The sequence below is a fragment of the Sceloporus occidentalis genome, unplaced genomic scaffold, assembly GCF_023333645.1.
Source record: "Sceloporus occidentalis isolate IW3139 unplaced genomic scaffold, rSceOcc1.0.p SCAF_1, whole genome shotgun sequence".
Classification (NCBI taxonomy): Eukaryota; Metazoa; Chordata; class Lepidosauria; order Squamata; family Phrynosomatidae; genus Sceloporus; species Sceloporus occidentalis.
This window is the reverse complement of record NW_028316981.1, coordinates 273,094,841-273,110,623: the sequence shown is the minus strand read 5'-3', so window position 1 is coordinate 273,110,623 and position 15,783 is coordinate 273,094,841. Positions and strand designations below refer to the sequence as shown.

The 15,783-nt window shown below is 39.0% G+C and overlaps 1 protein-coding gene across 3 annotated transcripts in view; it reads left to right on the top strand.

Moving 5' to 3' along the window:
- Positions 1-11,886, top strand: part of XRCC4 (X-ray repair cross complementing 4) — a 144,297-nt gene extending 132,411 nt beyond the window's left edge. For all 3 annotated transcript variants that reach the window (XM_089493631.1, XM_089493638.1, XM_089493645.1), the window contains one exon: positions 11,620-11,886. In XM_089493631.1, coding sequence (XP_089349757.1) covers positions 11,620-11,731 — 112 coding nt within the window. In that variant the 3' untranslated portion in view covers positions 11,732-11,886. The remainder of the gene's footprint in view (positions 1-11,619) is intronic.
- Positions 11,887-15,783: the final 3,897 nt, after the last annotated feature.

The following is a 15,783-nucleotide window of genomic DNA, read 5'->3' as shown; positions in this document are numbered from 1 at the left end:
CAAAGTTTTTTTCCTACTATAAAGGTAAAAGCAAAGGTGTGAATCTCTAGTCGTAACCAACTGTAGGGAGAGGTGCTCATCTCTGTTTCTAAGCCAAAGAACCAATGTTGTCCGAGGACTGCTCTGGTGGTCATGTGGCTAGCATGACTGCACCGAACGCAGTTACCTTCGCACTGAGAAGTGGTGCCTAGTTATATACTTGTTTTTGCATCCTTTCGAAGTGCTAGGTTGGCAGAAGCTGGGACTAGTGACAGCAGCTCTCCCCGTCATGCAGCACTTAGGCCTTGAACTGTCAAACATCTGATCTTCTGATCATCAGAACTAGCATCTTCACCACCAAGCCACCCCTTCTCTTTCCTATTGTACAAATGTACAAATTTAAAAGAGTTTTGCATATTTTTGCGCAAATAAAATATTGGGGTATGTGTGAATTTTTACAAAGAAACTCCCAAAATGAAAAAAAAGAAAGAAAACAAAGAAAAGAAAAGAAAAAAGAAAAAGTAGCAGTCATGCATTTTCTTTGAAGACAAGAAAATGTGCCAGCATTCTTTACATCTCTAGGTTTATGATAATTATTAATGCTTATCCTCTTAATGCAAGTCATCTTCTTTATCAGGGTACTCATCTTCAGAATCAATGATTATGATTACTTCAGCATAATAGGAAAATATTCTTTATTTATCATTTAATTTATATCCCACTTTTCTCCCATCGGGGACCCAAAACAGCTTACGCTATACAAACGTTTAAAAAAGCATTGAAATACACAATCCACTTTAAAACACTAATTTAAGACAGATAAAAACACATTAAAGCCTATTACATTTAAAAAAAAAACAAAAACCAGAACACCTATTACATTATCCCAACCAGTGAAAAGCTGAAGGCCTCTTTAAACAAACAGCCTTTGCCAGCCAGCAAAAAGAAAGCAAACAGGAGGCCAACTGAGGTTCTCTCAGAAGAGAATTCCATTGCCTAGGAGCAGCCACTGAGAAGGCTGTCTCCTAAGTCATCACCAGATGTACCCGTGATGGTGGTAGGACCAAATGAAAGCCCTCCCACAAAAATTTTAAAACTCAAATATGTTCATATTGGAAGACATGGTCTTTCAGATATTCTCCAAGCTGTAAAGAAGGCCCTTTCTAAACTCTGATACAATAAGGTCTTGAGCATTCTTATGTCTTCCCTGCAAACCAGCAGCAAATGTTATGTTACCTTACCAGCAGCAGGTTTGGAACAATGTAAAGGAGAGAATGTGATGCCTGTCTCCCATGTTGTGAGGCAGTAATGTAAACAGTCTAGGCTAAAAGACAGCAGTTTCTTGATGGCTAGTCCCCTAGATATATTCAACAAGATATTCACAATTAATCTTCCATTGAAGGTATATGCTAGACATACTGTTCCTAATTAGTACACTGTGCAAGGAGCCCTTATAAATGAATTTACTCCAGATTCTGTAGTTTTTCTGTCATGGAAAGAATTACAGAGCATTCCCATATCACTGGGAATATAATCGAAACCTAAATAGAAAAGTCAATCTTGGAATATTAGTGAATAGTTTAAAATGTCCTGGGTTTGTAAAAGCCCTTGTCCAAATAGCATGGCAAACCAAATAGTTGTTCTGTGTATACTTTTGTGGTCATGACTAAGTAATCAGATCCTTTTTTTCTCCCTACAGAGACAGTGGCTGCAAAAGTATTTCTCAGACAAGATGTGTGGTCGAATTTCGTTATGCAGGAATGAGCTTAAGTGTAAATGAACCACAGGAATGTATGTCTCTTGTTAACACACCTCAGGCCTGGAGATATTTTTATGGTGTACATATTTAATTCTCAAAGCCTGAGTGTGTTGATAAGCGAGAAGAAAGTGTTATAAGTGTTATAACTATATATAGAAGCCTATATATCACTTTTTTATTTCACTTAATGTAACAATAATGGGATACATCAAATAACTCAGCAGGAGAATTCTACTCAAGCAACGGGACTTTCCCTTCCTTTCTTGGTCCCTGTAATTTCCCAAAATCTTTTCTGGAGGGACTTCCAAATCTTTGAATTAGATTTAGGGGAATACAGGAATGGGGAATCCATTCAAATGACAGATAGACACCATGGGACACTGCCGTATGAAATCAAAACAGAACCATCTCCAGCAGGGTCTGTAGTCATCATAACATTGAGCAATGTAAGATAGTTAGATTAGTTGACCAGTATTCTTTTTTGAGTACAGATATTTACATACTGCAGAGTGTATAATTACAATATGCATACAATTAAGTAGAATTCTACTTAATAATCACTATGTTATTTCACTTAATGTAAAAATAATATTCTATTCTATTAAATAGAATTCTACTTAATAATAAGGAAATTTAGACCTATATGTACTTGTCAGTGAAATTTATTTTGCATAATGAAGATTTTTCCCATGGTGGTTTAATTGTGTTTTAACTTTTTTATCTTGTGGATTGTTACAATATTTTAAAATTATTGTATGCCACTTTCCCAATTTGGCAGAAAGATGGAACTAATAGTAGAAGAAGTAGTAATTTTAAAATCCAAACTATATCCAATCATATTGCAGTGAATTCATTGATAACCCTTATTCCAGTATTAATTTAAACACTGAAAAGAATAAAATATGTGGGAATTATGAAGTCTTCAGTGTGGAATTTGCACATGTGCTTTGGTGAATTAGTGCCTTCAGATCTTGTTTATGGGGAAATTCCAGATGCCTATTGTACTTAAAATGCAGGTGCAGTTTTTACTTGTAGATAAGTACCGCTGAATCCCTTACTGAACTTTAAATTCCTGGTAGACTCTCTGCAAATATCTTTATAAAGACTGTAATTAAACTGTCTGTCACTTCCTTTTGGCATCCCACCTTTACATTCTACCCAGACCATTACATATCATCAGAGAGCCTTGGCTTCTGCTCCTATATGAGTCTCATGGCTAGGTGAGAAGAAGAAGAGGGCAGGCAATCAAATATCCAGTATTCTTTCTTGATATTGTTCCTATTTTTTTTTTGTATGTTTTGATTTCCATGGCATTTGAGAAACAAAGGGGCAAAGTGGAGTGGTGGCTTGGAGTGGCCTCTGACCACTCCAGCCCCAATTGGCTGGGGACTGCGTCGTCCACATGGCCTGCTCTGAAAGTGGGCTACCACTGTGGACCTGAATGAGCCATCAGCAAGGAGCACTTTTTCTGGTGGCTTTGGGCACCTTCCTGCCAATCTGGGGGTGTGCCTCATGTGCACACCATGCCCTCAAAGTGGTTGGAGGCTGCACCTTTTAGCCTGTGTGTTTCAGGCCAAAGATAACATTATCATGAGTTAAAAATAAACACTTCATATAACTATCAACAAGTTTCGTGGGCTTTTAGCTGGTCTTAATAAGTCTGTTGGCCAAGTGCATATTTCGATTTCCATGAAGACTTCAATATTTGGGGTGGGTTTTCTCCCCCTATACCCATTACTTGAAAGTCAGAATTATGTTTAAAGTATGTTTTTTCAATATATTTTTTTTAAATTGTTTTTTAATTATTTTATTTTTGTGTAAGGTATAATAATAATAATAATAATTATTATTATTATTATTATTATTTGTATACCGCCCTATGGCGAACCAATCTGGGCGGTTGACAACAGTAAGTATAACAAGAGTAAAATATAAAATTAAAAACATTATAATCCCTCCCCTCCTTAAGAAAGTATTAAAAATATGACAGATTAAAAACACAATATCAAAGCATAAAACATAATTAAAACAAACTAAAAACCCTGGTGTCCCTCTGGAGATCCTCAACCATCACTAAAGATGGGGCCACGAGAGGAAAGAGGGGATCAGGGAGCCCGGGCCGGGATGGTTAATCTGGAAAGGCCTGCCGGAAGAGATCCGTCTTGACAGCTTTTTTAAAGCTGTCTAATGATGTCAACTGACGGATCTCATCCGGCAGGTCGTTCCAGAGTTTGGGGGCGACAGCAGAGAACGCCCTCTGGGAGGTCACCGCAAGCCTAGATTGTAGAGGCTGCAGTAAGTTCCTCCCAGAGGACCGGAGAGCGCGGGGAGGATTATACGGGAGGAGGCGGTCCCTGAGATAGCTTGGACCCAAGCCATTTAGGGCTTTAAAGGTAAAAACCAACACCTTGTACCGGGCCCGGAAGCTAATAGTTAACCAGTGGAGGGACCTCAGAACTGGAGTAATGTGGTCCCTCCTAGATGTACCAGAAACAAGCCTGGCTGCCATATTTTGTACCAGCTGAAGCTTCTGAACCAAGCACAAGGGTAGCCCCAAGTAGAGTGCATTACAGAAGTCCAGGTGTGAGGTTACCAGTGCGTGCACAACAGTTTCGAGATCCCTTACTTCCAGAAAAGGGTGCAGCTGGCGTATCAGCCGAAGCTGATAGCAGGCACTCCTGACCGTCGCATTTACCTGATTTGTCATCAGGAGCTACGAGTCAAGGAGCACCCCCAGACTGCGAACACAGTCACTGGAGGAGAGTGTGACCCAAGAGGATGCCGTGATCTATAGTATCGAAAGCCGCTGAGAGGTCTAGGAGCACCAACAGGGTCACACTCCCCCTGTCAGTGCTCAGACGCAGATCGTCAGTCAAGGCAACCATGGCAGTCTCAACCCCAAAGCCTGTCCTAAAGCCGGTTTGAAATGGGTCTAGATAATCGGCTTCATCCAAGACAGCTTGGAGCTGAAGAGCAACCGCCCTCTCAACCACCTTGCTCAAGAATGGCAGCAGTGACACAGGCCTATAATTTCTCATATCCAGGGGGTTCAGGGAAGGTTTTTTCAGAAGCGGCCTAACAGCCGCTTCCTTTACACAAGATGGAACATGTCCTTCCCTGAAAGACGCATTGATGATATCCGTGAGGAATCTCATCAATGCATCCCCCCCTGAACGGCCAGCCATGATGGGCAAGGGTCGAGAGGGCAGGTTGTCTTCCTCACCTTACCAAGCAGCTTGTCCACGTCCTCGGTACTCACAGATTGCCACTGATCCAGTATAACTACATTGGCGGAGTCACTGGACGCCTCGCCTATCGACTCTGTTTCAATGGTGGCATCTAAGTCGGCTCTTATCTGAGAGATTTTGTCTGCAAAGAAGTTGTTAAATGCGTCACAGCAGGCCGTCGTCGGGTTAAGTAAGGGATTTGATGCAGGGGACACCTGCGTCATCTCCCTCACCACCTTAAACAGCTCTGCTGGACGAGACTCTGCAGACGCAATACGTGCAGAGGAAAAAGCTCTCTTCGCTGCACGTATTGCCTCCCAATAGAAACAAAGGAAGTTCCTATGGCGAGTTCTGTCAGATAATAGGCGAGTCTTCCGCCACCTGCGCTCTAGCTGTTGTCCAAACCGCTTCATCCTCCTCAGCTCTGGTGTATACCAAGGCCTCCGATTAGAACTGGGATGGCAAGGGCGCTTGGGAGCGATCATGTCAATAGTCCTGGTAAGATCGGTGTTCCAGGTATTGACCAGAGCATCGACAGGATCCCTGGCATTCCCAACCATTAAACCCTCTAAGGCTTTCTGGAATCCAATTGGCTCCATCAGCCTTCGAGGGCGGACCATTCGAATGGGTCCACCACCCCCGGAGGAGCAGAAATTGGCTCTGAGTTCTGTCTTGACCAGGAAATGATCCATCCATGACAATGCGGAGGTGCTTACCACCTCCGCCCACGGATATGCCTGTTCGGTACAGAACACCGCATCGAGTGTATGACCCGCACAATGTGTATGCCCGTTGACCAATTGGGATAGGCCCATGTTTGTCATGGTATCCATGAACTACCGAGCCGCGCCTGTTAAGCTGGTCTCGAGCGCGATGTTGAAGTCCCCCAAAACTAAGAGTCTGGGGGTCTCCAACACCAGCTCAGAGACCAGCTGTGTCAGCTCAGTCAGGGAGTCTGCTAGACAACGGGGTGGCCGGTAGACTAGCAAAATCCCCAATCTATCCCTGGTCTTCAGGCTGAGGTACATACACTCAAAATGGATTGTATTCCGGACAGGTATCCTGGTCAAGGTCAAGGTGTTCTTATGAACCAGAGCCACTCCGTCCCCCCGCCCACTTCCCCTCACCTGCTCACTGACAGAGTACCCGGCTGGGAGGGCCTGCGCCCATATAGCAGCACTATCCTCCCCCAGCCAGGTCTCTGTGAAGCAAGGTATGGTCCCAAACTACTGCTCACAGGGTTGTATTAATATATGACTATTCATCCGTGCTAGTGGATATGAATAATTTATACACTTTTCTCCCTGCTGCACAGAAAACAGATATTCCTGTGCAGTTCTCACCCAGTATTCACACATTCTAGCGTGTCTGGTGATATTAATCTGTGCAGAAATACTTTTTGTGCATGTGCAAGAACTGTGCTGCTTAACACACGCACATACATACATAAATACTGTTATCAGACAACCATGTGTGATCTTTTGTGGAAGACTGCCATTTTCTATAGCCAAAACCCACAACAAAACCCTTGCACAGAAAATGGTAATATTGCACAACAAAACAATGTGACAATTTCTGTGCAAGATTAGGGGGGGTGTTACACAAGATTTTTGTGTGTACGTTTACTCATATTAAAGTTTGCCAGTTTTGGCAGTTCGTGCAGAAAACAGCGATTTTGCACAATGAAACTATGTGGGCTGGGGGGGGGGGTTACCTGGTTTGCACAGGGTTTTTTGTGTAAAATTTTTTGCACAAGATTGCTGTTCTTTGATAGAAAACAACAATGTTGTATGCAAAAAAAAGAAAAAAAGAAACAGTGCTTTTTGTCCAAAAATCATACTTCTCATGTTAAAACCCCACATATATTTCTGCACAGAATAATTTCCACAAACACTTCAGGATGTTTGAATACTAGTCACAAACTGTGCAAAATTCTTGTCACTCTATTGTTCTTCCCAACCAAGTTTCCTGCATGTCACAAAAACCCATTTTTTAAAGGCAAGAAACAATAGCAAATATTCTTTCCATCAAGAGCAGGATGATGTAGTGGTTTGACAGTTGGAGACCAGGTTTCAAATCCCTGCTTGGCCATGGAAAGCCCCTGGGTGACCTTAGGCAAGTCATACTCTGTGTCTTAGAGGAAGGCAAAGACAACCACCACCACCCCAAACAGATCTTACTAAGAAATGCCCATGATATCCCGCCTTAAGGTTGCCATAAATTGGAAATGACCCAAAATCACACAGCAACAAATTCTTTCCATCCCAGAGAGCTGTGAAGAAAGCCAAAAGTTTTTGCTCTTGTTTGATTTTCTGTTTTAAGCCTTTAGAAAATTGAACTCCAATAAGGACTGAATCTAAGAGCAATCTTCACTTCTGGGAACTAGAAAGCTCTTCTGGCCAGTCAGTGAGGACCATATTCAATCAAACATGCAAATCAAACTGAGCTAATAATGAGCCAGTCTCTCTTGTTACGTCCCTCACCCACCCACTCAAACCTATGCAGTTGACACTGCCTCTGCCTCTTGGCCCACAGACAGCCCCTGGATCCCTTCTGGGATTTCATCAAGCTTTTGTCTGGATGAAGAACAATGATCATTTTGAAGAAATGCCGTAAATAAACAGAAATAAAATTGACTGGCTCATCAAGCCTAAAGCAAAAAAATACAAGTTGCAATATAGTCTTGCAGTACCAGGCAAAAGGACACTTCTTGGTTATGTACACTAATGGTGAGAAATGTTTCTGTTTCCCTCGCTAAGGAACCACCCACATGAATAGGTGTATATAAAATTATATGCTGCACATCAGCAGGAGATAAAGGGACTCTGAAACCTCTGGAAATGCAACGTGGAATATACACTTTTAAACTATGAGAGAGGGAATTTATTCCTCATAGAAAAATTGTCAGATTCTCTTCATAACCATAATGTGAGATGGTTAACTGATAATAAATTAAACAGAACAGAACACATAACCAAATCCAATAAATTAAACAGAACAGAGCACATAACCAAATCCAAGTACTTTTCCAAGGTAGTTGTCAGAATTTCTAGGAAAATGTTTCATAATACATGGACCATGCTTCAAATCCCATACTGGGAGTTTGAGAACAAGGCTCTAGTAAATGTGTCAACACAGCCTTTGACACGATGGACTATGCCAACATGGTGAAAACTGAGTATTCCACATACATTCAGATCTTATTTCAACTTTTGTCAGCTCTAGCCTCTCACACTTAATGACGTTAAAGAAAAGCAAAACATTTATCCCTCATCTTATTAATAGTGCCATATAGCATGTCAGTTTCATTCAGAAATGCCAGAAAGCATATATTGGGGCGGGGGTTGAAATTTTGACTCTACTATAGCAATTATGAACTTTGCCCAAAGGTCTTTAAGTTGCTTTGTCTATCAGTTCACCTCATTCCTCTCATCATTGCTTATCCTCTCACTTACTCTTATTATCCCATCACACTAAATACTTGATGGATGCTTTGCTCGGTCTATTAAGATGTCTCACATCTGCTTCTTCAGTTTTGTATCATTCATTTTCAGCTGAGAAAACATATCTACCAATGCTGTTACTGCATTTCAAATCATGGTCCAGCCTTTCTGATATTGTTGGCATGGACCTCAGGCTGTCCCCACCTCCATTTGAATGTGAGAAAGGACAGACGTCTGAGGATACAGGTCAGACACAGCCCTTGATTGTGGCAGGTTTGCTGTCTCCACAAACATATTGACCTCTGACAAGCCTATGGGAATACACATAGGCTGAGGATTCTGACCTCTCTTCCCATTTAAAGAGCACTTGAGTAGAATTTCAGGTAACAGAACTTTCTGAAAAACACATTTAAATAAATAAAATAATAAAATATACAGAAATCCAAACGAGAGGTTACCATAGCATGTACCACTGTTTCAAGGTATTATAATCTTGAGCACATTAAATATTTCAGAAGAAAAAGACAAGATCTTTAATTTTAGGAAGCATAGCTTTGGTCCATTTATTTATCAAGCACTTCTGCTAAAATAGCATGAAGCAGAAGTATAATGAGCTGTTCCCTAATGTAGACAGAATCCCCTGTGAGGTGCTGTTTCTGTATGTAGGGATGATCTCATAGAGGTGTGACTTATGTAACTTACCATAGGTCTACTTCCTAGCCTATTAGGGTATGATTTGTCCCTAAACAAAAGGATATACTTCTTTTTGTGACAGAAAAATACAGTTATCTAGGTTTCAGGAGCCAAATTATAAATGATTATTTAATATTTATGAAAATTGGGGGAGGGGGGACCAGACTGAGCACCACCTCTAACAAATTATATCTTATTCTAGGTTCTCTCCAAATCATGTCTTTGTATTTTGCCAAACCTTAATTTAGCATGTTGGAATTTCTCATCACCTGGGCAGATACTACACTCTACAAGAGTATAGTTTTATAGTAAATTATTTTAAAATTGAAATCGGTCTTAAAACTGCATTCATTATACTGTTTGCTATAAAATACTTTACAATATAAAACAAAATTCAACACAGGGTTTTAAAGATAGAAACTCAATCCTAGCACACAAGAACAATCAAATTTATGAACATAGCACATTTTTTATAAGTACTTACTAGTGGAGCTCCCTTTTGGTTTTGTCTCTCTTTTTGAGCTATTATATAGGATTTTGTTATTATTACAATAGCCTTTAGAAACTTTCAAGGACTTCTAAAGCTTAGTGACACTCATTTCTTGACAGTCACTGAAATTATCATTACTAATACTGTTGTTTTGTATGACTCAAGGCAAGATTTGGATATGTACAGTCCAGATGTTTCTTTGAGCCTTGGTTAATAGGTCCTTGGCTTCATGCCATGTCTAACAGGTTCCTGCTTAGCTGCATTTTGTTACTTTGCTTACTAAGGATGGCTGACTTTCTCTTTGAAGATTTTTTTTTAAAAAAATCCTGTTCTGTAACTGCCACCTGTACACATATTTATGTCTGTGGGTGCACTCAGTACAATTTTGTACCCAATATCTTTGCTCCGTAATTTGGTTGAACTGTATTTTACTTTGGTACTATCTGCAAGCTTCCTTTGTTTGATGATTAAATGTAGGGCTCTTGCCTCAGCATTTCTTTTAAAATATTTGTGGAATAAGTTTAAGCTACCTTAGCTTTTAGTTCCAGAGTTGTTTGTTACATCATTAGTGGTATATCTTTAATGTTATTGCCATTCTGCTGTCTGTCTTCTTGTGAATTTTTAGCTGACCTCTTATACAAAACAAAACAAAACAAAACAAAAATATCCTGGTTTGAAGTACCCTGCACCATCCAAGATGCCCAGTTTCTCTCCTCTGTGCACACAACAACATGTAGTTGCTTGTTTCTGATTGTACAAAAACAAAACAAACAAAAAAAACATGTTCCTATTATTTTCAGTTAGAATAAGTGGGCATTGCTCTTCCTCAAATCTCACTCATATTTAGAGTGGGGAAATGGCCATGGATTGTAGCACCCTCTAAACAGCTATGAGAATCAGACTTAAGATCTGATATCTCCAAAAACTTGACAAATTAATTTGGAATATATGTAATGCAGTGTTAGTCTGCTTAATCAAGATGCTATAGGTAATATTTGGCAACAATACTTGAGGCTTGATAAGATACACACAGAGAGAGAGAGAGAGACTGTAAAGATTTTGGAAATGGCATCCTCTTAAAGCAGATGTTCTTTATCTGTGGGGAGGATGTGTAAAAGAAAAATATTAATTGGAAAGCCTGTGAGAATATAGAATTTCTGTGACTAGTCTTACATTCCCTTGATAATCTTGTTAAATGTGCCAGTCAAATTAATATATTATACAAAGCTATTTTAGCTCATACGATGATTGGAGCAAGATATTGAAGGTCTCATTTTTACTAAGTACCTAAGAAATCTTGCATAATATAGCACTGGAGGGATTAACTAAATTTATAAGATGATGAAATGACCACTTCATATCTTAAACCTTAGTGTTAGGAAGAACTGGTAGGCTTTAGGTAATAGAATAAATGTGTCTTGTTAAAAGAAGATCATTAATCAGTTATATTTATTTACATCATAGGCTGCTTCCTATAGTTGATATACACAGGCATAAGCCCAATTTACACCTGCGTGTTTTCTCTCTTTGATTGCTGTAATGATCAGAAGTTTCTTTCTTCCTTGTTTTACATGGGATGCTATCTGTCTGATGAAAGGCAGAAACTCTTCCATCCCCACTGTATGTGCAGCCCCCACCGTATATGCAAATCAGTATAAATGGTCTGTTATTGACTTCAAAACGTTTTGTAACCATTCTGGTTAAAATGACAATAACAGTGTAAGGCTAAAGAAAGTGAGACTCTCTAAACCAAAGTTAGGCAACTGTAATGGTAACACTGTTTTGATTATCAATGTCCTATATTACAGGGAGGTATGGGCTGATTAGGTGGGAAAGTATTGCTACCTAAATAATTGTACTGGTAGTTCTACCATAGAAAAGAAAGTCGTACATATAACTTACAAAGTGTTCTTTCTGTCCTACAACTGAATATAATCTCTTATTAGAGTACTAGAAGATAAATGTTCCTTTCTATGCCTGTATCTAACCTTGTTTTAAATGACTAAATTATCTGCTTTAAATTTGTAGACTTGATTCTTCGCTGCCAAAATCATCAGGCAAGCAAGCATCTTCAAAAAGGATTGCTACAGAGGCTGGAAAAAACAGTGGTGATCCTGAAGACCTCTTTGATGATATCTGATCAATCTAGAAGATTATGTCTTACTACAAATTGTTAAACTCCAGTTAATTATCTGTCTATCCAAAGAAAGCATTTCACTTGTGGGGGGTATTTCTACATTAAGGTAACATTAAACAATGCTTTATCTTTTTCTAATAAAACTGTTGTGTGTGTGATCCCCCTAGTGGTCAATGTTTTTCACTCAAGAGTTTAAAGATTTCAAGAAGTTGATCTGCCTATGGTTGATTTGTGTGAGAGAAGCTGATCTTCCCCCAGGGTTAGGAAGGAAAATTTACCAGACCACCAAAGTGGCAGCAATAAAGCCATGACAGAGATGAAAGCCTACAGTCCATACCTTCAGGCAGAAAGGTGTCTTATAACCTGTTAAACACTTTCATGGGCGGCAGTAAGATATTTCCCAAATCCAGAATTGTCAAAGCTTCTAATGTGTTTCAATCTATTATATTTAATGGAAACAGATTATCTCTTTCAAAAATTATGTATGACATTTCTAATAGAAATGATTAAGCCTGATCACTTTCACTGCCCCCCCATACGCGCGCGCACACACACACACACACACACACATCAAACTATTTCTATGCTCCCTATGAAGAAATATGCACATTTTGGTAAGTTCTTATCAGAGGTAAACCAAAGGACATTCTCAGTTTGCACTGGCTATATTCAATTGCTATGGTTGTTTCATGCATGAAGGGGCCCGTGTTGTGTAGCTGTTAAAAACGTGAGGGGTGGGAAAGCGGTATTCATTGCCATGAACTTACTCAATACAGAGAAAATCAAATGCACAACCAAACATTTTTGCCCAAAAAGGCAGAACTGTTAGTTTTACTTTATTCCACATTCTTTCTTTTTCACTCTCACAGCCTTTCTTTCCAGTTTATGGAATCTGGGAAGTTCTTATTACAAAACAAATGAAAATGTTCACCTTCTGATTCCATTTATACTAGGCTTACTGCATTGCTAGAATCTAGAGAATGAAACCCTTCAGCGTGGCTAGAATCCTATTTCTAAAGGGCAGTCCTGTATTTTCCTTTGAGTGGCTATCCCTTCTATGTTCACTTTAAAGAAAACAAACCATATGAAAGAAGTGAAAGACACTGTCATGTGTTACTATGTCCATATCTGGTTTCTCTATGAACAAGCACTGTTTGTGCATTGGTTTTATCTACGCCAGTGCACTCAGGATTTGAAGCAGTTGATCTGCCTATGGCCTCCAGGTTCAACACTGAATCCAGGAGCACCCCCAAAATGTGAATCTGCATTTCCATGGGGAGCATAAACATGCTTAGAGAGTCCCATTTTTCTCCAACAAGTTACTGTTCCTTTCTCCCTCGTGTATTGATTGCAGGGACAATCACTGCCTGCCAGTGTTTAGATTGTGGATAGGATGGCATAACTGCACTACATGGGAAATGAAATTTAGTTACACAATGATCTCTTTGAAGGCAAGGAAATCCAGCTGTGAGAGCAAGACTGTTTAGTACAATCTGATAGGCAAATATTACTCTAGATATTAATAAAACTATAGAGAAATTGGCATTTTTTGTGAATTGTTTGTGTAAAACATTCAGTTCTTCTGGCTCAGCCTTAGTCTGTGCGGGTTGCTACTGGGACAAATGGTGTAATTTAAATCTGGGCAGAAGCAAAAGAAATGCCAAAATTAATAAGATTATATTTCCTATATGGAACTCCCATTACAGCAGTCACAAATTTGTGATTCTACATTCTTCATGATCCTCAAATTTCATATATTTGTTTATCTTGGTTTTTCAAGTTTAACATTTGCTGCCATATTTTATAGCACACTGTATTCCATAATGGTTCAACTTCCATAATGAAAAGTATAGAAATATGAATGAAAAACCCTGCTTGTTCTGTAAACACTATGCAAGGTACTTTACACAGCAAAAAAGAGAAAAAAAAGGTAACAGCTAAGAAGGCAGAGGAGTACATTACACTGGCAAGCTAGGAATAGAGAAAGGGATGAAGAATTAACAAATAGATAGGTAGTTTCATGTAATACTTCCTAATGTATATTTACTTGGTTTGAAATATTAAAGGAGCAATACACTTTTTAAAAATTTGGATTCAAGTTGGCTGCAAGAGTTGCAACAGATTGGATACAGTCATCCATCTTGCAGCCCCAATAAATCAAGCAGATCATAGGCCAAGATCCAGAGGTGTATTGTGGCATACAGTGCCAGTAGACTCAAAGCTTTTGCCCTTTGCTCTGGAATGCACATTTATGATCTGATTTTGGCAAGCTGACATTTAGTGTTCATTTGACATCCCAAACATTTTCATACAAGTCCAGTATAAACTGACTAAATTTTCTCCATGGTGTGGTATGTGGTATCTGATGGTTTGAATCTATTTTGCATGGAACTTGGTGAAACAAAATTTAAAGTTGATAAGTAGAGAACAAAACAGACCAAGAAATATACAACATCCATTAAAAACAGACATCAGTTTAAAAGAACAAACAAGACTTAGTAAGACGTCTTGAAAGAGCATAGGAGGAAATGGACTCTCTCTTGTGAAGTCTCCCTCTCCCTCTCCTGATGTACTTTCTTTAACTGGGAAGAATGCAGATGGTGTAGCAGAGGAACACAGCTCTTACCTATTTGTGTGCTTCTTTGAAGGGGAGGGGGTCATCTAATAGCCAGACAATTCACCTCAACCAAGCCCTCTTAGGATCAGCAGTTCTGCATCTTTTGGTCTTTCTGGAGAGCATCTGCACATTTCTGTGGCCTGGAAAAGGTAAATTGTAATGCTTTAGTCTTTAAACCTCTTTAAAATTGGTGGGCTGAGTAGAATTGTTAACTTCATAGTTATTCAAGCTCTGTCAGAACTAACCACACTGGTCTCTAATGAAAGAACTGGCTCCTCCCATTTATATCACTCTCAACTTACAACATGAGTCCAGGAATGCAACCCTTGCATAAACTGAAGCTAGTTCAAAGGATTATCTGGAACTGTTTCCATCACCTTCATCATTTTCTGCCTATTCCTATATTTTACAGGATGAATCACTCCTGAAAAGAAAAGTAGGCCTTCAACTCTGGACAAATATCAAATGTATCTTTTGATATGAAACCTTCTATGGTTTGGAGTTTTATTGTGTTATCTTATTTCTCATCTCACTTTTCAAAAGCTGCACTGTGACATATAGCAGCTATTTACTAAAACCGCATGTTGTTCAAATACTGCATCTTTTCCATCTGTAAAGCAGAGCACAAGGCACAACCAATTTTAAAAAGCATATATAAAATGTCAATAATTTAGATGCACAAAAACTCAAGTATATGATTTAAAATTTAAAATCATATAGGCACATTAAAATGTACAATTAATGTACTGGACAATTAGCATGTTATCCACCCCTGCTTTCATTTTCACAGGAAAGCCATTGGTATCACAAAGTAGCTATTTATTTTTGTGTAAGCTCAAATGTACTTCTCCTTCAGGGGCTTCTGAAAGCAACTCTTAACACATTTTGGTTTTAAAACATTCAAATATACAACAAAAAATTGCCATCGACTGAGTAAGAATCAATTCACAAGTCCATATGGGCTCATTTGAGAAAAATGTTTTTGTCACATTAATACCCTTGTGAAATATCTGAAGATGTTGGGCTGATAATATACACGAGATTTTTCAGGCAATGAGAACATAAGCTTAGAGATTTCTATATGTATATTAATGCCAAAGATCCTAATATAATATTTGCTATACATTCTAAATAGGATTCAGGCCATCTTTCTTGATTTTGTAGACTAGAAAGAAGAAAAATGTTTTATTTCATAACACAAGAGACCTGCTGATAAAGAATACAAATTTAAGATGTGTTAATTCCATTTCTCCTAAGCCCAATGGATCATTTTTGTAATTACAATAGCATTGCACAAATGAGAGGGATTTTCAACAAGAAGGAAGCATTCTTGAAATTCAGTTTATAGAGAAGGGATGTCCTGAGAGGCTGGCTGGAGAAAACAGACAACGGACAACTGCCAAGTCACAGGATGTTCTCTTGAGAAATAAGGAAAGGG